This window comes from Zalophus californianus, chromosome 8 (assembly GCF_009762305.2).
Source record: "Zalophus californianus isolate mZalCal1 chromosome 8, mZalCal1.pri.v2, whole genome shotgun sequence".
In the NCBI taxonomy this organism is placed as follows: domain Eukaryota; kingdom Metazoa; phylum Chordata; class Mammalia; order Carnivora; family Otariidae; genus Zalophus; species Zalophus californianus.
Window position 1 is genome coordinate 77,281,248 of NC_045602.1, and position 23,712 is coordinate 77,304,959.

The 23,712-nt window shown below is 52.3% G+C and overlaps 1 protein-coding gene across 7 annotated transcripts in view; it reads right to left on the reverse strand.

The window, feature by feature from the left end:
- Positions 1-23,712, reverse strand: part of FAM178B (family with sequence similarity 178 member B) — a 105,912-nt gene that overhangs the window by 31,529 nt on the left and 50,671 nt on the right. For all 7 annotated transcript variants that reach the window (XM_027622976.1, XM_027622977.1, XM_027622974.1 and 4 more), the window contains 4 exons: positions 12,689-12,803; positions 6,679-6,772; positions 6,180-6,356; positions 5,771-5,868 (listed from right to left, as the gene is read on the reverse strand). In XM_027622976.1, coding sequence (XP_027478777.1) covers positions 5,771-5,868; positions 6,180-6,356; positions 6,679-6,772; positions 12,689-12,803 — 484 coding nt within the window. The remainder of the gene's footprint in view (positions 1-5,770; positions 5,869-6,179; positions 6,357-6,678; positions 6,773-12,688; positions 12,804-23,712) is intronic.

Sequence of the window (23,712 nt, forward strand, 5' to 3'; positions counted from 1 at the left end):
TGTTCAGCAAAGGCAATTCCTGGGATTTGGGCTGGCAGGGGTGGGCTGGCAGGGCGACACTCAGCAGCTGGGGAAGGGGTGCCAGAGTCCTGAAGTGGGACCATATGGACAGAGCACTGCAGGGCCCAGCCTGGAAAGCTCCCCCAGACTGCACAGAATGACCACAGGAGAGGGACTGGGGAAGAATCCCTGGGCAAACTGAGGCTTGAGGAGTGGCAGAGGAAGGAACCGGATGATGGCGACTGAGAAGGATGGGCCAAAGAAGGGGAGGGGAGTCGGGAGAATGATATTGTGAAGCCAAGGAAGAAAATGATAAGCTTATGCCTGAGGAAGGGCCATTAGGTCAAGGGTGATAAGGAAGTTCGGCTAGAGTGCCAGATGAGGTATGTCTCCTCTACTCCTAGCTCTTTAGGTCTCTCCTACCACCCCTTACATGAGCACCCACTCGTAAAGGCAAGCCAGATCCTCTCCAGCTACAACCCCTCACACTCCTGGCTTCATGGGGACCCACTTTTTCTCTGCTGCCCTCTCGGCTCCAGTGTGGCCCCTCGACCCCTGGACATGATCTTCATCTTGCCTCCTGTCCCTCTGGATTTTGAGGCCTTCTAAAATTTTGAGGGATTTTGGACTGGGGCTGCCCCCTTCTAGAATGTTCTGGCCTTGCCCACCCCCCGAGCCTGAAGTGTCTGTTTTCTCAGGTGAGAACTCCCTCCAACACTCTGAGCTCTGAAGAATCCACCATGTGTCCAGGGTGGGCAGGGTTCAGAAAGCCTGTTTTGGGTGAATGGAGTAAGGGAGAGCAGGGGAAGGGAAGCTTAGAAGTGCAGCAGTAGCTGGAGGAGGGGGGAGGCGGCAGAATTGCTGTTCTAAGGTAGGAGACACACGAGCGAGCGCACGTATTTGCTGAGGAATAGCCAGTAAGAGGCTGAGAAGTGAAAGGTATAGGAATCAGGGACGACTGCAGAAGATCTGGAAGGGCAGGGCCGTTGGGGTCCTGAGCATGGGAGGTGGGGTTGGGAGCAAGGCAAGGAGGTGAGTTGTGGGTCCACTAGGTGTGTGGGTGGCTGGCAGTCAGACAGTAGAGAAAGAAGGGGCAGAGCTGTTTGCTGGGGTAGAGATTTCAGCAGCAGGAAGCACGGTGATGTCTGGAATCTTCTGAGGGCCCCCAGGAGGCTGGCCAGGCATTCAGAGTGGGTCCTGGTCAGCCAGAAGGGATCAGGGGCCCAAGCAGGGACACGCCATGTGTGGTGGCACACAGGAAGGGCGTTACGGTGGAGCGAGGAGCCAGGGCATGAAGGCAGCAAGGCGAAAGGACTGGGAGAGAATTAACTGGTCGGTCTTGGGCCTGCACCAAGCTGGGGGAGGGGGGAGGGGGTGGGGCCATGACACGCCACTAAGGTGCAGCCCTTGGCCCCGCCCCAGCAGCACAGAACACGAAGGAAAACAAGGACTTGGGGAGCGCTATGGGGTGCCTGCACGTGCCGTGGCTCTTACCCCGGTGTGCAAAGACCTGAAGCCTCTGAAGGCCACCTTTTCCTAGGGCTCCTGCACTTGGACTTGAGCAGCCAGCTTTTCCTTGTGGGTCGGAACCTGGCAGATCCAGTGGCCTGCTCAAGCCGGTTTCATCTGCCCCTCTACTTTGGAGGCCGCAGTTAAATCGGATATTTAATAAACATTCGCGGGTGGTGAAGGAGGCGGATCCTGGAGCCTGCACACATCAGCTTTCAGTGGAGTGAAAGCAGCCCTCAGCCTCTGTCCTCCTCCTAAAAGGGCTCCTGGGCGTGGCTGCAGAGGTTCACTCAGAACACACACTGGAGACCCTGCACAGAAGCTGGAAGGGCAAGTCGCCCCCCCCACCCATCCCCTCGTCCCCAGCTCCCTAGAGCTACCCGAGAGGGGCCAGAGTCCCAAGACAGACTCTCCTCCAAGGGAAAGTCTTCCCATTGGCCCCATTTCAAATGGTTTGCTCTTGTATTTACTTTCATTTCTCCGGGTTGAGCTCAACTGTGCCTTAAATTTACAGTGCATCCCTGAAGTCTTGGTCAACGAGGTCGGGGGGGGGGGGGGGGGGGGAATGTGCCTCGCACAAATGTTGGTGGAAGTTCTCGCTTTGTGCTTCATCAGTCAGTAGACGAATGTGACAGAATGTACAACAGTACGCCCTCCTTCCTGGGGTCAGTCTGGGCACTGAGCCCAGTGGGACAGCCACCAGTGAGGGCAGAACAGGCCGCCAGCAAGCTCCTCCAACATCGCCACCACAGGGAGCATGGGGCAGGGGCGGGGGGTGGCCGGCTGAAGACCACAGTGAATACAGTGAGGCTGTAAGGAAGAATTAGAAGCTCTTTCTGATCCAGTTTGGAATGACTGCCAACATATATACCTTGAAGTGAAAAGAAGGGCAGAGAGAATATGCACAGAAGTCCCAATGAGAAACGGAGGCAGCCTAGGTGGCTCGTAGGGGGAGGGGCACATTTTCAAATAGGTGTTCCTGGTGCCTTTTGAATTTTGTTCTATTTGAATGCTTTATCTATTTAGAAAAGTAAGATAAAATTTCTAAATAAATAAATAGATAATACCCATCGCACTTTCTTAGCAAAGCTTGTGGCAGGCATTATCACCCTAGTTGATGTGTCTGTTTGAAAGTGAGGTGAGGGGGCCCCTGGATGGCTCAGTTGGTTAAGCGTGTGCCTTCAGCTCGGGTCATGACCCCAGGGTCCTGGGATCAGGGCCTGTGTCCGCTTCTCCGCTCAGCGGCGAGTTGGCTTCTCTCTCTCACTCTAGCTCTGTCTCTCAGATAAATAAATAAAATCTTAAAAAAAAAAAAAGTGAGGCGAGGCTGGCTTCCATTATATTCACTGCTGGCATTTAAGGAACACTTAGTAAGGACTCTGGAGTTACAAAGACACCCTGTAAAAGACACAGATCCCTGAAATCAATTTGACTCAATTAACAGATGAACGACATCATAAATTTAGGATATGTTAAAGGTAGTCTCAAATCTGCTGGGAAAGGTGGATTATGAAGAAAGAAAGAAAGTTGGTGTTGGCCCCACTGGCTCTTCAGACTTGGAAAATAATCAAGTTAGATCCCTGTCTCTTATCTTTGAAGAAGAGATTCCCAGATGGGATTAAGAACCAAGAGTAACAAAGTTAATATACGTACTGAGATAAAGAGAACGTTCTATTTTTGTGATCTTGGGGTGGGGAAGGCTTTTCTTTTCAAGATAGATTCAATAAGAATCAACTCTCTACACCATCCACATAACTTTTCTATAAAGCTAAATCTACTCTAAAACAAAATTTCAAAAAACCCAAAACCTCAGTTCGCCGGAAGATATCATGCACAAACATTTAAAAAGAACGACGTGCAAAAAAAAGAGAAAAAAACGATATATAGACTTAGAAGAAAATACAGTGCTGAAACATATATAATAAGCAATTTATCAATACGTTAAGATTAACTGCCCCATAGAAAAATGGGCAAGAAGCATCAAGATATAATTTACAATAAGAGAAACACAAAAGGCCAATAAACATATGAAAAGATTCTCAATTTCACTGGCAGTCAGAGAAATAAAAATCAGAACCACAGGATCACACTTTTTACTTACCAGATTGACTAAAGCTTAAAAACAACTGAGAATACACAGTGGAGAAACAGATATTTTCATGTCCATTGGGGGTATAATTAATTGATACAGCTTTTGTTGGAGACCAAATTTTAAATGTATATACCTTAGGACTGCAATTTCACTTCAAAGAGTTTATCCTACAGAAATATTTACATAGATGTGCAAAGACCGTACCCTGGTTGTGTGTACACCAGGAAACACTCCACAGCTATGAAAATGGATGAGGTTCATCATACACATACATATACATATGTACACATACACATACGTGTGTATATATACATACATGGAAGTGAGACAAACTGGAGCACCTGGCTGGCTCAGTCGGTAGAGCATGCAACTCTTAATCTCAGGGTCGTGAGCTCAAGCCCCACCGTTAGGCATGGAGCCTACTTTAAAAAAAGGAAGGAAGGAAGGAAGGAAGGGAGGAAGGGAGAGAAGGGAGGGAGGGAGAGAAGGGAGGGAGGGAGGGAGGGAGGGAGGGAGGGAGGGAGGAAGGCAGGAAGGCAGGCAGGCAGGAAGGCAGGCAGGAAGGCAGGAAGGAAGGAAGGAAAACAAGTACCAATAATGGGGCCTGTTGGGAGCAAATGGGAAACTGGGGCTGGACAACATGGGCCCTGGAGGTTTGGACTTGGTGTGCAAGGTAAGGCAAAGACAAGATAATCCCATGTATCCTCAGAGCGGACAGACTCAGAGGGAGGAGGAGATGGACCGACCATCCATCCAGGTGAGAGAGAGGACATGAAAGCAGAAGCAGGTGGGACAGGGGTGGCTGAGACCCAGACAGGTACCTGTTTTCACAGAGCTGACATGGACAGGCAACCGCAAACAAGGATTTGGGATTTGGAAGTCAGAACAGACAGGATGTAGGATGAACAGGCATAATGGGCTGGGGATGGGAGAGACCTCTAAGACTACAGTTTCTGGCTCTGTGACACAGAAGACTAGCTCTTTGGGGCTGAGCAGGGAGCCTGGAGGCAGAGGTCAGCCTCTTCAGATCATATGGAAAGAAGTCCAATGCATCTGGGCTTAATGCAGATGGTTCCCACTGAGGCCCTGCTTTAGCGTTCACACTTAAAGCCCTCAGACAGAGCTTCTAGAAGCCCAGTTCTTTCAAATAGAGAGCAATAACTCTCCTTCTAGGACTGTGGAGAGGCCTTCTCTCTTTATTCACAGACAAGAGCTGAAGCTGAACTCAGGATGACTGCACCAGCTGGGCCCTGGGATATGAGTCTGCATGGAATGCCAAGCCTGCTTCCAGAAGCTGCCCCTGCGGAGGGAGTTGCAGGGGAATGGCCCCAGTGGAGGGTTACTGCGGAGATGCCTGTGAAGGCTGGGGGTCTTCCTGAAGGGCCCCAGGACAGGCCTGGTTGGAAGGGTGGGGAGGGCCATCACTCTAGATGGGAGGAGAGGACAGATGAGGAATGGTCTGCTCCGGGAAGGCAAGGAATTCCCTATGGCTGTGGCCTAAAGTGGGGGAAGGAAGGAGGAGAGACTGGGTGGGGCCAGGTCCTGTGACTGGGTCTCATCTCCCAGTGGGCTGAGTTTGGTCACCTCGTTCATTCATTCGAAAAGAATTAACAGAGTGCCAACAGCGTATCAGGCACTGTTCTAGATGCTGAGGGATATGGCAGTGACTCTACTGAGGGACCTGCTCTCCTGGAAGGAACATGGAGGAGAGGCACCAAAAATAAGGAACCAACAAGTAAGATAAATTTCTGGCAGACAGCCACGCTGTGCAGAAAATAAAGCAGAATGGTGAGTTTGGGAGAGAGGTCCGGGAGGAGTGATTAGGGGACATAATGCCGCTGAGGTCTGAGTGACAAGAAGGAACCCGCTACCAAGGACTGGGAAGCAGCAGGCTTGGGGCGGGGGGGCGGTGCTGCAGTCAGAAGCTAATTGTATAAGGCAATTGTTTTGCTAATAAGACCGTGTTAAGAAAATTAGGCTTTTTTCCTTTCGGAATGAACTCATTAGTGAGCTGTATTTTTAGTTCTTTCTCCTGGGTTTTAGAGATCGGGCAGGAGGGGGAGGTTTGTTGGGACTGATGGGGGAGGATTCTGGATCCCCACACCCCACCATGTGCCAGGGGAAGGGATGCGTGTCAGAGGGAGGAGGCAGGGGTGGAGGGGCACCCACCTGCTCCGAGGGGTCACATCCAAGAAGAACTGCACGAGGGCCAGCAGGTTGTGGTGGTGATCTGACACCTTGCTCAGGGTGCGGCACAGCTGCTGGAGCTGTGGGGACAGCAGGCGGCAAGGGGGGCTGCGGGAGGGCCCGCCTTGACCCTGACCTCCCCATCAGCCCACTTAGGGGGGAAGCCAGAGAGTAAGAGGAGGGGGCGGTCACGGACGCCGGGGACTGGCAGGCACGCTCCCTGGCATCCTGGTGACCTCCAAGCCTGCTATTCCCATTGAGTGCACTCAAGGTGCAACTTCCGTCCCAGCAACAAGGCCAAACGCGGAGGCTCAGGACCTTAAAGAGGAGGCTAGGGCTAGGGCTTGGGCTTGGGCTTGGGCTTGGGCTTGGGCTTGGGGGCTCATGATACCTTCCCGGGCCACTCGTGGATGTTCTCAAGGAGCAGGAGAAGAAGCTGCTGAAGATCGCTCTTGGGCAGCAGGCGGAGCCCCACGTCTAGGCCAGCTCGGCACAGCAGCTTGATCAGGTTCAAGAGCTCCCCGTCGGTGTAGGCCGCTGGATGGGCTAAGGCACACAGTGCCAGGAACTGGAGAGCGGAGAGAGTGCTAGGGCAGGGAGGGCCTCCCTGGGGGGCCGGGCAGGGCAGGAAGGGATGGCACCCGGAGCCCTGTGGCCGGGCTGGGCAGTAGCTGAGAAAAACAAGCGGCAAGGCCTAGAGTCAAGCCCTCCATGGGGTGCTCCGGTGGCAGGCCCGGTCGTGGGGACTGTGAACTTTCCGCAGCATCAGTCCTGGCAGCCCGTGTGGTGCCTACAGTGGCGCTGAGCACACGGTGGGTGCTCAGTGGTACCTACCACGGGCAACTGCTCAGCAGGTCTGGATGGTGGGCAGAAGTGGGCGTCTGACTCACCTTATAGATGTAGCTCAGGCTACTGTCCAAGGCAGTCTCTGGGGGGCTGTCCTGCTGCTGACTTGAGCTCAGGCTGATGTCGTTTTTAAGCACTCTAAGGTAAGACAAAAGCAAAGGGAAGGAAATGAGAGGAGGTGGATGCAAGGGGAGAACTGAGGCAGGGAGGGGGGCCTGCCATTGCTCGAGAGCAGAGAGCCTGTGGATGGTCCATGCAGCCTGGGACACTCATGCCCTATGTGTGTTGGTCATCTACTGCTGCATAACAAATCCCCCCAACATACAGAGGCTTAAAAACAACAAATATTTATGATGTCATGCAGTTTCTGAGAGTCAAGAATCCAGGAGCTGCTTAGCTGGGTGGTCCCCAGGCTCAGGGTTTCTGGGGAGGTTGCCTCCAAAATATTGAGGGTGGGGCTGCTGTCACGTCAGGCTGGAATGGGCTGGAGGAACTGCTTCCAAGCTCACTCGTGTGCCCACCAGCAGGCCTCCAAGTCCTTACCCCATGGCCAGCTTCCCCCAAAGCGGGCGATTCGAGAGAGGGGAGAATGCCAGAGACTGAAGCCACAGCCTTTATAACCTGGTATTGGAAGTGACTTCATCCTGTCACTTCTGCTGGTGCACACAAGACCATCCAGACTCTGAGTGGGGGTGAGAGCCACACAAGGAGAAGAACACCAGGAGAGGGGCGCCTGGGTGGCTCAGATGGTTGGGCGTCCGCCTTCGGCTCAGGTCGTGATCCCAGGATCCTGGGATCAAGTCCCACATCGGGTTCCCTGCTCCTTGGGAGCCTGCTTCTCTCTCTCTCTCTCTGTTTCTCATGAATAAATAAATAAAATCTTAAAAAAAAAAAAAACCTCAAAAAAAAAAAAAAAAAGAACACCAGGAGATGGGGATCCCTGGGGGTTGGCTCCCAATGGCTGCCATTCCAGCCAGGCCTCAGGCTTTACTTTTCTGGGACTCGAAGACCAGAAAATCATACTCCATTATCCCAAAAGAGTCTTCCTCAAGACAGTTCTTTGTCCATACAGGTATGATGACTCTTCGCATGCATGGAAAAGTACACCACACGGTAGCTTACGTGGGGGCCAGTCTCCAAAGTCAGCAAGTAATATGGGGTAATTCAGAGTAAAAGTGATCTTTGAGAACCCCTCCAAAGGTCACACTAACACGCTGTCTACCAGTGAAGTTAGAGCTTAGGGTCACATGAAAAAAAACCCCAAAAAACAAAATACCTCTTTAAAGACTAGAGTCATACTCAGGGTGGCAAGATCCCTCCAGTGAGAGGGGCATCAGTGGACAGCAGAGCTGTACCACCCTTGCACAAACTTTCCAGGCACATGCTCACTGGATAGAAAACAGAGCAGGATCAGTCTCACTAAGTCATTCTCTCTCTCTGGTCAAATGTATACTGTTGATTGTTAGATACTGTTGAGGTGAGCTTATGACAAGGCTCCCTGTGCTGTCTCATCCACTTCTCCACGCTTATTAACTGGTTTGGAGTTCCCAAGAACAGTGGGCTCTCCACAAATGAAGGTATGGAGGACAGCAACACTGTTGACCACAGCATCTCCAGGGTAGCCACCTGACCGCTGACCAAGGGGGAGCCCTCCGTTCCTGCATGCTCCAGGGAAGAGTCTCTGCTCTTCTTTACTTGACACTGGTGCTGCTTTTCAGACAGGAAGAAGGAGAAATCCATCTCTAGGAACCGGAGAATTGGTGCCCACACACCAACGTCAGGGGAAGGGGCAGGGGTTAGGACTGGGCTCGGTCATTCTTCCAGAGCTCAGCATTTATTAGGGCCAAGGAATGGGTGAGGCTGCGTGTGCACATCTGGGCACCTGCTGGGCCCATGTCCGTACAGGAGGGCCGTCCTGGTCTGCTCCAGCCTGTGAGCAGGCATGGGGGCCGGAAGCACGAGTGGGAATGTGTTCAGACTTCCCCAAGGGTGGGGGCAGGCACAGAACTGTGACTCCGCTGAAGAGGAATGGGCTTTCAGACAGTTCGGTGCTGCCAGAGGCGGAGTGTGGAAAACGTGAGCTGGGGAAGGAAGCGTGTCTGTGACAAGTGGAGAGGGCCAACAGCCTCCCCGTGCGAGCATCTCCCTGTGCCACCTCTCCTTGGGAAGAGCAGGCAATATGGTGGCGTCCTCTGTCCCCTGCCTTTCCGAGGCTCTGAGGAACCACTTGACTGGACCGTCTGCCTCTTTGACTGCTATTCTGGGATGTGGCATCTGCTGACACCCAGGCCTCCATCTCCATGCCCCGAGCAGGAGGCCACGGAACACAGGCATTCACAGCCCAGCAACTCCGCTCCCCTCCTGGACTCAGCAGGTTAAGAACGAGGTGACGGTCCCACCACTGGACTCCATGAACAAAGTGCTTCATCTGTCCACCCCCTGCCCCTCAGCCCTGCCCCCCAGCTGGCTGGGTTAGGGTTCAGCCTGTGGCCAGCACCCAGGAGCTGGAGTTGGGTTACAACGACATCGTTCTATACTTACAAGTAATCTTAAGAGGGGCATGTCACTGACCCCTATCCCAGTTTCTAGATTTGTTTTCCCCAAGGGTTGAAAACGATACTAAAGTTACTGTCTGTACAGTGTGCTGACATTCTCAGCAGGAGGACGGTAAGAGAGGCATATGAGCACGGAACCTCCAGAACCGTGGGCCATCCTCAAGGCGCCCAGGGGTCAGGGCCCCACCATGCAGGCTATGAGGGGGTGCTCTCCCCTAGGCCTGTACTGCCAAACCAGACTGGGCCTGTCCAGGCTCTACGAGCCGAGGTCAATGAAGTAAAGGGAAATCGATGCTAAGCTAATGGGAAGGGAGAGAGAAGTACATTTTACCTGGGTCGGATTACATTGTCCTGAGATGGCCAGTGACCAGCCTCCCCCACATTGGACAGGATACTCTTTCAATGGATTAACTGTCATTTAGTTGCCCCTTTGGCCTCTGCACCAGGCTGCCCTTTCAGAGAACCAAGTGGATGAAGGTTTCCAGCACTAGGCTATGGCAGTTTGGCTGCCAGTCCTGTGTGTCTGACTGGGACTTTCCGCTGGGCCTTGTAACCTGGGAGCAGCCTTGGAAGACCGGCCATTGGTGGCCAAGGACCTGCCCTGCCTTTGCAGGTGAGATTAGGGCCCGTGATGGAGAGTGTCTGCATAGCCGTGTGGCACAAGCCCCCTCAAGCTCTCGCTTCTGCTTCCTGGTCAGTGCTCACGCTCTGGTCCCTCTTCTGCCCTTTTGCTCCCACACATCCTCCCGATTCCTCCCTCCCCCGTCAATGGGCAGAGGGCTACTGTGTTTGCAACAAGGTGGGCATCGCCTGGTCCGGCAGCAGAAGGGCTGCATCTTGAAAGGAGATCTTGAAGCATTCGACAAGATGGTGATGGGTTTCAATGAAATCTGAGATTAAGAACAAATGGTGAAAGAAAGACCAGTCTTTCTCATAGACACTAAAAAGATAGTCCAGTTGTGGGGCCATGTGCAGAGACATCTCAACCCCTCATTTCCAAGCTTGGCCAATATGAGGGCTCTGTGGGTGCCCTGGAGGAGCCCCAGGGCATCTGTTCTGTCCAGGAGCCCTAGATCAGACATCCCCGGAAGTCAACAGAGCAGTGGGTGACATGGAGCCAATTGGGATGGGATGAACTTGAGCTAGGTCAGGAAAAGGACAAGGAAGACAGTGGGGAGAGGCAGCCTGCCCCTATGTTCCTCTTGTGGTCCATGTGTCTATGAAGGATGCCATACCCCCCAGTGGAGGAGATGCCAGAACCTTCACAGTGCTTCCTGAATAGTCTAGAAGAACTCTCTTCCAACCCTATGACTCCCAGAGCCTCCCCAACTGCAGCAGCCAGCCAGCAACCCAGGTAACCCACCCAAACATCTCTGCTACCCCACATCTTGGGGAGGTCACTGGAGGGGTCTCCAGGTTGTGTTTGCTTTTCCAAAAAGAGGCTGTGTTCAGGCAGAAAAACCTCCACAGGCTAAGTGGCTGGGCAGGTGGCCCCAGCCTGTCCTTAGAGGGCCACAATAAGAAAATCAGCCCTGAAGCCATCGGCCAGCTCCTCTGGGTCAGTTCTGAGTCCTCCGTGGGGAAACGGTGCCGGCAGCGTGAGGCCCAAGGGAAGAGGCAGGGTGTCCAAGCATGCTGCACGTCTGGTGACGTGACTACGCAGCTCTGACCACACTCTGCAACCGCGTGGATTGGCCTTCCTCTTACACAGGACCAACTGCCTGGTCAGGCTGGAAGTCTGCAAGTCTGCATGCTGGGCTTGGTGTTCTCAAGTAGTCGAGGTGGCAGATTTACACAGCCATAGTTCTAATGCTCACCTGCCCCCCTGCCCCGTGCCTCCAGAGAGGATGGATTTGTCCTGACGCACAAGGAGCAGGAAGCCATCGAATCTTGGGGGAAGGGAGAAGCGCGGGGGAGAAAGTGGCGCTTTGCAGAGCATGGAATAAATGAGGTGGTTATACGCCCCGCCTGCGGTGGCACCTCTCACTTTCCAGGTGGACACCCAGAGCTCATCAGAACAGTTAGAAATAGCTCTTCTGGACCCCACAGGCCCCCAGCACCCCCTCCCACTGGCATTTGTTTTTCTAAGTGTAAGTCTTCCCCCAACTCATTCTAGTAGGCGGTGTGATTGAAGCTCTGTGTTGGGGACGAGGCAACTGGCTTGCGACACCAGATGTGGAGCTCTGCAGGAAGGGAGGGGGCAGGAGCGAGGCAGGCTAGCACATGCGTGGGGTATTTATAGCAGAGTGAGTGTGGTTTGGTCTGGTTTGGTTTGGCAGACAATTACTAAACACAGTCGTGGAACAGGTTCTTAAGAAAGCGTTGGCCTTCCCTGTGTAGGAACACCCGCCTGCCCACCACAGCAAGGGAAAAGGGTCCCTGCACCTGCTGGGGCCAAAAGATTGTCACCGACGGGGCGGTGCGGGGGAGAGAGGCTCCCACATAACGGCCTGTCCAGGGCTCTAAACACCCCATTACATCGTCTCAAAGAATTGTCAAGAAAGAGCTTGAACATAATATAATTTGCAGAATAAGTTCATAATATGTAACACTTTTACAACCCAGACCTAATCACTGTCCACCCAACAACAGTCATTTATTTATGTATTGTATGGCTCTGTTCCTAGAGGGCAGGGACAATGGCTATGCAAATTAGTACCCCCTCAACCCAGCCCAGTGCACAAAGGGGACACCCACAAAACAAAACTGGCCACTGTGGAAATTACATGCAAAATTGTGCCTTGCTGGCCTTGAGTTGATACTAGGGAACGGGCCAAAATTGAGGCTTGGAGGTAGACCAGAGAGACTTGGGACATGTCCTGGAAGAGGAGGAGCAGTGAGGGCTCTGAGTCACTGAGGGGCAGGAACAGATGTCAGCCAAAGCAGCCAGACTCACCCATGCCTGGCTCTTCCGTCCCCCTGAAGCTGGGAGCACAGTCATTTACCAGAACCTTTGCCATTCGTGGTGTGATACCCATAATCCACGGGTACTTGTGTGTGGTTGTTCTAGAATCCCTCAGACTCTGCTTCCCCATGGAGGCTAGAGGCCGAGTTTGGGAAATTTTTTTTTTACTTCCCCCCCCAAATGCACATAATTCCATATAATAATCAGAGAAAATCTTTCCTTTTTCTAACTTACAAATGCTTATGGAACTGAGGATGTGGACCACAAACAATAATGGATAGTTTTGTACAATAAATGGCCCGTTACGTTGTATTACCTTTACAGAATAGGAAATACTTGATTTTTTTCTTCCCTTCCATTCTCCCTAGAATAGGAAACACTTTAATATTTCTTAGCATGAATATACGTTGAGAAGAATGCATCTCTCTTTTTTAGGTAGTATTTTGTCTTTTTTTTTTTTTAACATTTTGACAGAGGTATAACCAATATGGAAAAACCTGCACATATCTAACTGTATACAAGTCGACGGGCTTGAGGTGAGATCCACAGTGTCGAACGAATGAGAGAGGTCAGCGAGGACGGGGAAGGACTCACCTCTCACTGGGCTGACAGGGCCCCTCCCGGCCCAGAGCAGGGCTGTGGGCTCCCAGGCTGTGAAATGTTTCTATGACCTCTTGCAGCGAGGGGCACCACCAGCGCTTGTCTCCATCTGTCAGGCCAAGGGAGGGCAGAGGGTCAGGGAGGGCAGAGGGGGACAGGGGCACTACTCCCACGGAAGGGCTGGGTGTGACAGCCCCTGGCCCAAGGGGACCCGTTTCTGCCTTCTCTAGCACCTCAGGTATTTTCTGGAGGAATCGAGCAACCAGCGGTTTTGAGACATCCGCTGGAGCTTTGGGAACCCGGTCCTTCATTCTCGTCTTCAAGCTCTGGCCACCTTGAAGTGCGAGGGCCCAGGGGTGATGGCGCCCTGACTGGCTCCATCAGACAGCCGTCGGGGTGCTGAGCTGCCCAGAGCCGAGCCAGATGAAGAGACCTAAACCAGAGGCCTCAGAACTGCAAGACGTGGAAGACACAAGCCTCAGCAGCCCCGGGCCCTTGCTGAGGGCAGCCCTGAGCCTCCTGCTGACTCGGCACTGCCCTTGCAGCAACAGCTGGGCGGTCCCAGGTCCACCATATCCCAGCCCAGGGCACTCCCTGCAGCCTGGGACACGTCTCCACAGCCAGCTTGAGCTCAAAGTACCATTGTCTCTTGACTAGTTTTGACAAACCATGAACAGTAATCTGACCTCACCAACGATGAGGGAAAACCTTATGTACTCGGGGCTTTTCCTAAGGACATTTTTCACAACCAGGAAACCAGAAAAACAAAAACCAACGTGCAGGATCCTATTTCCCAAAGATGGCTGCAATCCAGTCTGCCTCCCACACACTCTTTGCATTGTGACCTCTCTGCACCCCTCCACGTCTCCACATGGTCCTTCCTCTACAGCATCTTATTGATTTACTGGCTTCTTGTCTCGGTCTCCCCATTAGAATGTAAATTCCATGAGGGCAGGGCCCGCTCTGCACACCCAGGGCCTGGAGGAATGGCTGGTGTGGGGGTGGGGGAAGCCCAATGAATGAATGATGGAGAGAATCCTAAACAAACCTGACTGAGTAGTACTGGAACAAGAGGGAAACTGAAGACCAGCCATAAGATAAGCTGGCAATGTCAGGAATGTGGACAGACATTGACTTTGACAGATGTGTCCGAATCATGAACTCGAAACAGGGCTAGAAGCACACTAGCAGCACGTGCTCGACCCTTGCCGTTCTGCCAGTGAGAGTTCCCTCTGAAAGGTCCACCTCAGTGGATCCCCCCATGTGCTGGAACCATGCCAGGTGCCCAAGATAAAAAGGTGGCTGGGGGGGGGCGACCTTGACCTCAGGGAGCTCACAGTCTAGGAGGGAGGGGAGTCAGGCAGATAAATACAGGAGAGTATATTCAAAAAGCAAAGCAGGTGAAAGGTGCAGAGCCTGCTCAGAGGAGGGGGAAGTTCACGGCGGGGGAGGGGGGGGCATGGCACAGGTAACGGTAAAGGTAGCACGCACCCAGCAAAGGGACAGAAGTGACCAAGGCAGAGAAGCATGAAAGAGCACGGAATGCCCAGTGACTCAAGGCAAGAAACACAGCATCCTCAACTCTTTGAGAAGTTTTGGCAACAGTCTGGTATGGTTGCAGAGCCAGCCACCGGCGGAATGGCCAGCAGAGGGTCTCTGAATCCCGTCCAAGGACATCTCTTCTGCTGGCATCAGGTGTCTCTCTCTTTAGAAATGTATATGAGTCGGGGCTCACCCAACAAGTAATTAGACTCTTGGAGGAGGAAAAACTTTTTTTTTCCCTCTCGGGCAATTTAACAAGTAAGAGTAATGATACCCTTTGCCTGCTTCACAAACGAGCAGGGAAGAATGAAGTCTGCAAAACACAATGAGATTCCACTCTCATTCCACTCAATGAGAGCAAGCTGTTTACCGGGGCCCTTGGGGGACTGCGCACGTAAGCACACGCATGTGTGGGCGGGCCGACGAACTTTCCAGGAGGGAGGATGCGTGTGCAAAGAGAATCGGCCTAGGGTGAGGCCCTGGAGGACCAGCTTGGCGGGGGGGTGGGGTGGGGGGGGTGGACAGCCTGCCTGCAGTGTAGGACCCCAAAGGGTGCTGTGCGTGTCCACCCTCACATCACCCCCTCAGCCCATGCAGGTGCATCAGTTGCTTTAAAACCCCTTGGGGAACAGCAGCTGCAGGTGCCGCTAGCTTCCAAACCTGGAGCCCAGCACTGTCCCCCTTCGCCAACCCGCCCTGTCATGACCAGGCTGATGGGTCAGGAGAGGTTCCAGAGCCAGGGGCCTGGGCTGCCTCAGGATAAATCGGGCCCAATCAACAGCGTGGGAAATTGGTTAAGTGACGACAGGTGCCCGAGAGCCCGTAATTAACACCACCTAGAACTAGGCCATGCTCTCAGCTTTTCCTGAGCACTGTGTCCCGAATGGGGGTTTTCCGGAGAGCTGACACAGAACAAAACCCAAGACGCAAGGCTGCCAGCTCCAACACCCTCACTCCGTTTCTCCACAGCCACACCGCACTTGTTGGAGGCGACCGATGGCCCCGGGTGCATCGGGACCCTGTGCCTTTCTAAACGCCAGTGCTAACAGCCCTGAGCTCCTGGGCTCTGTTTAGGGGCTGAGTCTGGAAGCGTCCCTCTGGGTGGTTCTCCTGGAATGGAACTGATGCTCTGGGGGAAGGCAGGGGAGGAAAGGCACTGGGCCTAAAATAAAAGTGGCTTTTCCATCTGTGCCTCAGAAGAAGCGCTACTTCACGTACCACCACCGCCTCCACGCTCCTGGCACCACTGTCAGGGAATGGGAAAACCGCACACGGCCCAAAACCTCCTCGGCTCGACGCGCCAGTCCTAGCGGCTCCCCTCCGCAGGCCTGTGTCATCCCTTCCCACCCACCAGGTCCCATCCTGGGCCTTAGCAGTTAGACGACAGGGCACAGGGTCTGCAGGACTCTGGTCTCTTTCTCCCCCTCCCAGACCCCCAAGTCGAACTGCTGAAGAGTATTCTGGGGTGGCTGCCTTGGGAGGGCCAAACATCTGCCTGGGCCCTGATTCTTGATGCCATCTTAGAGACCCCACGATTCTCCAGGAGGGTGTTCCCAATCATCCTTAATGTGGGGGTGCTGGGTTCCTAAAGAAAAGTAAGCAACCACCCCATCAGACTGAGCCCAGGTCCCAATTGGAGCGTGGGACTCAAGACATTTAGGAGAGGCTTACAATCTGTTGAACACAATCTAACCGAGTAAATACAAGGATCTAATTAGCTTTATTAAGCAATTCATCCATCAGGCAGCACCCCACCTAGCAGGCAAAGGGGAGCTCCAAGGAGTTGTACAAAATGGAAGGTTTTTATAGGAAGGAGGGTGGGGCAAGAAAGTTATTATCGAAAGAAAAGAAAGGATTGTTCTATGCAAGGTCACCTTTCCTTAGGGGGAAGGGCAGGGGGTCTTATTATACAGATAGATTACCTCATTGATGCCTATCAGAAAATTCCTGACAGACTTAACACTTCTGGAGGGAGGTTGAAACTGCAGTTAAGTATTAAGCCCTGGTTTAGTGACCTGGCCTAAGTGATGCCATTTTGGGCCTGTGGTTTTCTTTTCAACAAATCTTACATTTTTATTTTTTTTAAAGATTGTATTTATTTGACAGAGGGACAGCCAGAGAGGGAACACAAGCAGGGGGAGTGGGAGCAGGAGAAGCAGGCTTCCCGCGGAGCAGGGAGCCTGATGCAGGGCTCTGTCCCAGGACCCTGGGATCATGACCTGAGCCGAAGGCAGACGCCACCCAGGCACCCCAAATCTTACCTTTTTTTTTTTTTAAAGATGTATTTATTTATTTGAGAGAGAGAACAAGAGTGAGTGCACATGCTGGGGGGGAGGGAAGGGCAGGGAGAGACTATCCAAGCAGACTCCCCCGAGTGCGGAGCCAGATGGGGCTCCATCCCATAAGCCATGAGATCAGGACTTGAGCCGAAACGAGAGTCAGACACTTAGCTGACGGAGCCCCGCAGGCGCCCCGCTTACCATTCCTTATCCTCCCAATTGTGATTACTCAACTTCCCTCTGCACTTCTGTATTTAAATTTACACTTGTCTATCATTGGCTTTAGTCAATCAGCTTCAGCCTGTCATTTAAACTTTTCATTCGCTCAATAAACAGTAACTGAACACCAGGCATTGTTCTAAACGCTGGGGGCCCAGCAGTGAACAAAAGAGACAAAATCCTGGTCTCATGGAGCTGAAGGTTTAGCAGGGAAACTGACAAAACATGAAAAAAAAAAAAAAAAACAGTTCACACCGAATGAAGCCAGGTGGTATAAACGGCCCAGAAGAAAGGTGGTTGGCCGGGGTGCTGCGGGGGGCAGCTAGACACAGAAGGAAGAGCCCTGGGTACACCCTGAGGCCAGGCTGCCATTCCTTGTCTTTTAGGCCCAGCCAGGAGCCAGGGTGCTAGAGGGGTGTGAGGCCCAGGGGTGAGAGGATAAGGGCAGAAAGAGGGAGGGGAGCCCACCTGAGACAGGGAAACTGAAAGGACCCCATGGGAAACTGCTTTTTGCTCCTCTCCCTGCTTCTGTTCTTGCTGGGAACTGCAGCCCCACCTTGCACACGCCTTAGAGTACAAATAACGTAGGTCCTAACTGTAAAGGTCAAGGAGTGCGTGATTTCTTTGGAGTTTTCCGGCACAGTCATTAACATCCAAGGAGGGACTGGGTGGGGTCCTCGGGTACCTATTCCAGACCCCTGACCTTAGACGTCTTGACACCAAGACCCCCTGGCTCCTGGGCATAAGTGACTTGTGGAGGATCCCTGGACCCTTGTCCTTGTTCTGACCAGTTAGGACATGCGCACCATCCTCAACGAAAAGCCCAGACCCCAAGCAAAGGAGAGACTCGCTCTCCTCTCCTTTCTGAGGCGCCCCCCCAACACCCTGTCTGCTATACTCTATCACTGATGCTCTTCAATAAACTCTGCTTTTACTTCCTCCTGGCTCACTTTGATTTCTATCCTGTGCGAAACCAACAACCCTCTTGGCTGGTCCTGCGGGATCCCCTCTGGGTCCTCAGGCCCGGCCTGCCCACACCACACCCACCCTGCAGACTGGGGCAAGGAAGCAACTTGGGTCTCAGGGGTATGGAGTGATGTGATCAAAGGGATCCATGTATGTGGTAAAAACACAAAATTCCATCAAGTCCATATTTTAAAAACATGTACATCTCATTGCCCCAACTATAGTGTGAGCACGGGAAGGAGTGTGGAATTCTCCTAAGCCTGATGCTGCCTCTCACCACGGACAACTACATGCCCGGGACCTGGATAAGCTCTGACCCACTCGCTCTTCTTGCCTCTCATCCCCACGGGTTTCTTCTCCAGACCGCTCTACCCACATTCTTTCCAGGCTTCCTTTTGTTCCTTTTCTGCCATGCAACCCATCCCACTGACCCTTCATTTTCCCTTTCCTACCTGCTCACCCTGAGCTAAGGCCCTCCCTCCCTCTGGCTCCTCCACAGCCTCCTGCCTGCCTTGCTGTAATCCAGCCTATAACCCCCCACATCCTCACACACACATATGCTCCCCCATATGCACCCACCACACACACCGTCACACACACACAAGCACCCCCATATGCACCCACCATATACACACCCTCACACACACACATGCACCCCCATATGCACCTACCACACACACACACGCACCCCCATATGCACCCACCACACACACCCTCACACACACGCACCCCCATATCCACCCACCACACCCTCACACACACATGCACCCCCATATGCATCCACCACACACCATCACACACACACACGCACCCCCATATCCACCCACCACACACACATACACACCTATACATGCACACCATATACTACAGACACACCGCCCATCCACACACACACACTTCTGCACCACACTTATACTACACCCACACTATGCACATACCACCCATCTGTACACACACCACACATACCACAGACGCAGATTCATCCAACACAAACACACCCACACACCACACACCTACACACTGCACATGACACACACAACACTCATCCATATGCACTCACATATCACACACACGCATCCCACCCATACTTACCACACACAGCACCCATCCACACCCCCCCCCACATAGCCCCCCCACCCCCGACACAGAGTCCTTGTCAGTCCCTGGTCCTTTTATTCATGGGAGTGAGGATGTGTACAGGGTAGGTGATGCCGTCCCCAGGCCACCCACCTCTCCTCTCTCCTGCCCTCTGTAACTGACACCACTGCCTGGTCACCTAACACCATTGAGCATTCCTGGCCCCCAGTGTGTAGGACAGACTTGCATTGTGCCAAACCATTGAATCACCATAGCTCCTAGAACTAGGTTCTGCTGCAAATAACAAAAAGACCAAAAACAAAACAAAAAACCTACCTGGGCTTAGATAAGCTAGAATTTTATTTCTCTCTGATGAAAAAGTCTGGAAGCAGGTGGGCCACACTGGTGCAGGGACCTGACTGATCTGTAGGATCTTGGGTGCCCGTCTTCTGCTCTGCCCTTCTTGGCATGTGCCTCTCCTTCTCAAGATCACCTCATGGTTCAGGATGGCTGCCAGAGGCCCAGCTGTCATGTCTCGACTCCAGGCAACCATTTCCTCACTTTCCTACCTCAGGATGCACTATTGGATTATTTTTAATAAAGCAAGGCCCCCTCAGTATGACTCAGGAAGGTAGGAGCAAACCGCCCTCTCACATTTAAAAAGCAAGAATCTGAGACTGATTTAGACTCAACCAAGAGCTTCCCGGTAACGTCCCTGAATACAAGGCCCACCAGGATTTCTCTCACTTTGGATTTCTGAACCTGAGATTTCTGGAATATTCCTGATCTCTACCTAAAATGAAACAAAAGATACCAAATGCTAATAAGGATGTGGAGCAACAGGAACTCTCATTCATTGCTGGTGGGAACACGAAAGAGCCCTTTCGGAAGACCGTCTGGTGGTTTGTTACAAAACTAAACATACTTTTACCACACAATCCAGCAATTGTGTTCCTTGGTATTTACCCAGATGAACTGAAAATGTATGCCCACACAAAAAGCCGCACATGAATATTTACGGCAGCTTTACTCGTAATTGTCAAAAACTGGAAGCTACAAAATGTCCTTCAGGAGGTGAATGGCTAAACAAACTGTGGTACATCTAGGCAATGGATTACTACTGAGTGGCAAAAAGAAATAAGCTATGAAGCCATGAGAAGGCATAGAGAAACCTCCAATACCTATTGCTAAGTGAAAGGAGCTAGTCTGAAAAGGCTACATACTGTTTGATTCCAGCTAGATGACATTCTGGAAAAGGCAAACTCTAGAGACCATAAAGAGATCAGGGGTTACCAGGGGTTTGGATGGAGAGGGGGAAGAATGAACAAGGGGAGCACAGAGGACGTTCAGAGCAGCGAGACTATTCTGTATGATACAGCAATGATGGACACAAGTCATACGTTTACCAAAACCCACAGAACGTACAACACAAAGAGGGCACACTACTGGGGCTGCCTTCCATGGGTTCCTCCCCACACCCATCCCACCCCAATCATGGGTCCCTGTGTGCTGTTCTTGGAGCGAGGGCCGTGGCTTTCATTAGCTCGGTGGTTTCCCAATGTGGCTGCATCTTAGAATCACTTGGGACTTCTGTTTTAATTCTAGAGCCCAAGCCAGGCTAATAAAACCATAGTAGTGGGGGGATGGGGGGGGGCCGGTGACAGTAACTTGTGAAGCTGCTTCCCTAAGAGATTCCAGAATCTCTGTTTTAGATTTATTTACTTATTTGAGAGAGAGAGAGAGAGACAGAGCGCGAGCATGGGGAGGGGCAGAGGGGCAAGCAGGCTGTCCGCTGAGCATAGAGGCCAGTGTGCCTAGGGCTCGATCTCAGGACCCTGAGATCATGACCTAAGATGAAATCAAGAGTTAGACACTTAACCGACTGAGCCACCCAGGTGCTCCAGAGTGAACCCTAATTTAAACAATAGCTTTTAGTTAATGATGATGTATCAGTAGTGCTTCATCAATCCTAACAAATACACCATACAAATGGAAAATGTCAGTAGAAGAAACTAGTGTGTGTTGCGGGGGCGGGAGGGGGGTGGCAGGCCAGGGGAGTAATAGGGGAACTGCTTTCTGATCAAATATCCTGTAAGCCTAAAACTGTTCTAAAACAACAACAACAACTGGGGCACCTGGGTGGTGCAGTAGGTTGAGCATCTGACTCATGGTTTCAGCTCAGGTTTGATCTCTGGGCTGTGGGATCGAACCCCATGTTGGGCTCTGTGTTCGGCATGGAGTCTACTTGGGATTCTCCCTCTCCCTCTACCCCTCCAGCTCGTGTTCTCTCTTTTTCTCTTAAATAAATAAATCTTTAAACAACAACAACAAAAACAAAGAACTCTGAAGAAAAGGAAACAGACGAAAAGGTCTCCCTCCCCACACAGCAGCGTGGGCAGCACAACCCAGCAGTCTAAGGGATTTGGTGTCTGCTGCATTCTGGATCAAGGACCCAGCTGAGAACCAAATGTAGTGGTTCTCAGACTTGTCTGCACATTCTGGAATCTCTTAGGGAGCAGCTTCACAAGTTACTGTCACCGGTCCCCCCATCCCCCCACTACTATGGTTTAATTAGCCTGGCTTGGGCTCTAGAATTAAAAAAGAAATTCCAAGAGATTCTAAGATGCAGCCACATTGGGAAACCACTGAGCTAATGAAAGCCACGGCCCTCGCTCCAAGAACAGCACACAGGGACCCATGATTGGGGTGGGATGGGTGTGGGGAGGAACCCATGGAAGGCAGCCCCGGCTCCTCGTGCACCCAACAGCTCTCAGCCTTGCTCCTGAGGTGCAGGAGCCCAGAGGCCCTCAGCCCCACTGTTTGCTAGAATCATCTGGGGAGGTTTTATTTTATTTTATTTTATTTTATCTTATTTAAAGATTTTATTTATTTATTAGAGAGCGAGCGAGAGAGAAACAGCATGAGAGGGGAGAGAGTCAGAGGGAGAAGCAGGCTCCCCACTGAGCTGGGAGCCCGATGTGGGACTCGATCCCAGGACTCCAGGATCATGACCTGAGCCGAAGGCAGTCACTTAACCAACTGAGCCACCCAGGCGCCCATCTGGGGAGGTTTTAGAATGCCCCTCTCAGGGCTGTACTCCAGGCCAGTCTCTGAGAGCAGGACCCAAGCCTTGGTCCTGTTTAAAGTTCAGACACAACTGAAAACTGGCGGCTAGAGGCTGAGCTCTAGGGGAGCCACGGAGATTTCTGATCAGGGTCTGAAAGACAAACGTGAAGAAATGCTTGCCCTATGACTGCATGAGGTTTATGCACTTGGCCAAAGTCCTCATAACCTGGCACTTTCTCAGCCTGGCTGCACATTAGGATCACCTGGGAGCTTTACCAGTCCGTGCCAGGCGCTGTGGCAGAGGTGGCGGAGCTGACCCACCTGGGCTCAGCAGCAGCCACGGAGCAGTGCCGCACAACCCGGCAGGGACACGAGGGCAATGCCCACTGGGCTGGGGTATCACACACACGCCTGTCCCCCCAGGGCCAGCGGATCCCACCTTCTGACCTCGGACAGCCTCACAGCACGTCTGGAGTCTGGCCCGTGCACGCAGCTCCCCAGTTGACACAATGCACAGGATCAGAGGGGCTGGTAGGAAAAGACGCCCATGTGTTGCTGTGGGCAAATCACACATTCCCCGACACTCAGCGGCACACTGAACAAATACCACCTGAGTCCTACTGTGTACCAGCTCCTGCAGCCGCCAGGAGCTCAAGAGGGAGACAAAATGAAGACAAGCGAAGCCACAGTCCCTGCACTTTGGAGCACAGAGAGCGAGACAGAGAAGATAAAGTGAGCTGGAACCGGGGGTCCAGCCCCCCACCTCGGAGACTGTGGGTCATACAAATCGTGTGAAGCTTGGGTTTTCCAGCCCCCTGATTATCTGCGAAAAGGGAAAATCACAGTATCTACTTGGAGGATTTTGTTGTGGTGATTAAATGAGATAGGCCAAGCCCTGCGCTCAGGGTCTGGCACCAGCTCTCTAGAAATGTGAGCTATTATTTTCAAGGAAATGACTTTTATTATCACAACAGACAATAATATGCTTTTAAAATGAAGATCAATTCTGAAGTTGAATTACTGTTATTGTCGCGTTCCAACTGGAGACTTTGAAGGGCCCAGGCCCAGCAAATGACAGCTCTGAGGGGGCTGGGGTGCTGGGCTCTCCAGGGTGGTCCTCATGGGGTTTGCCTGCTCCTTTGGGTCTGCACCGTGTTCTCACAGTACCAGTGTGAGGATTAAGAGTGCAGCTGGATCCCAGCTTCCCTCCTTGGCCCGGGCAGAGAGGCACCTGCCCTGTGAAGTCGGGAGTGAAGGTCACCCCCACATGAAAAGAGGGCTGGGCTCTGGGCCCTGCACAGAAGTGCTCCTTGTATGTGGATCGCCACCGGTACCACGGACATGGGGTCCCAGGCTGCGTGGAGCCCCAGGGGCAGCTGTTCTCAGGCAGGGCCTCTACCCCGGGAGGCTGCAGGAGGCTCTGGATGGGTTGCTCCGACCAGCCCTGCGGGAGACTCTCCCGAGCACCATGAAAGGGCAGGTCAGGGGAAGTGAGGACAACTAATAAGACAGTGAAGGGCAGAAAGCGTCAACTGAACAGATAGACTGAGGGATTTTTGGCTGCTTAAAAGCCATCTGAGAAAAGAAAAAGAAAACCTAAAACCAATCATCTGAGACTAGAGTGAGACAGGAATGGCCAAAACAGAACTAGAAGAATTAAGAAGAGGGAGCAGAGTATTTGTGCTGCTTAGCTCCTGTGGTTTTATCTAACGATCTCTGAGTCATAAAGAAATATGTTTTTGCTTTGATAATAGCTATTGTATTTTGAGTGTCCACTCTACACCTGGTGCTTCACCGATGTTATTACTGCCAACTCTGAAAACGATCCTGAGTGCTCAGTGCTGGCCACTCGGAGGACTCTGACAGTCG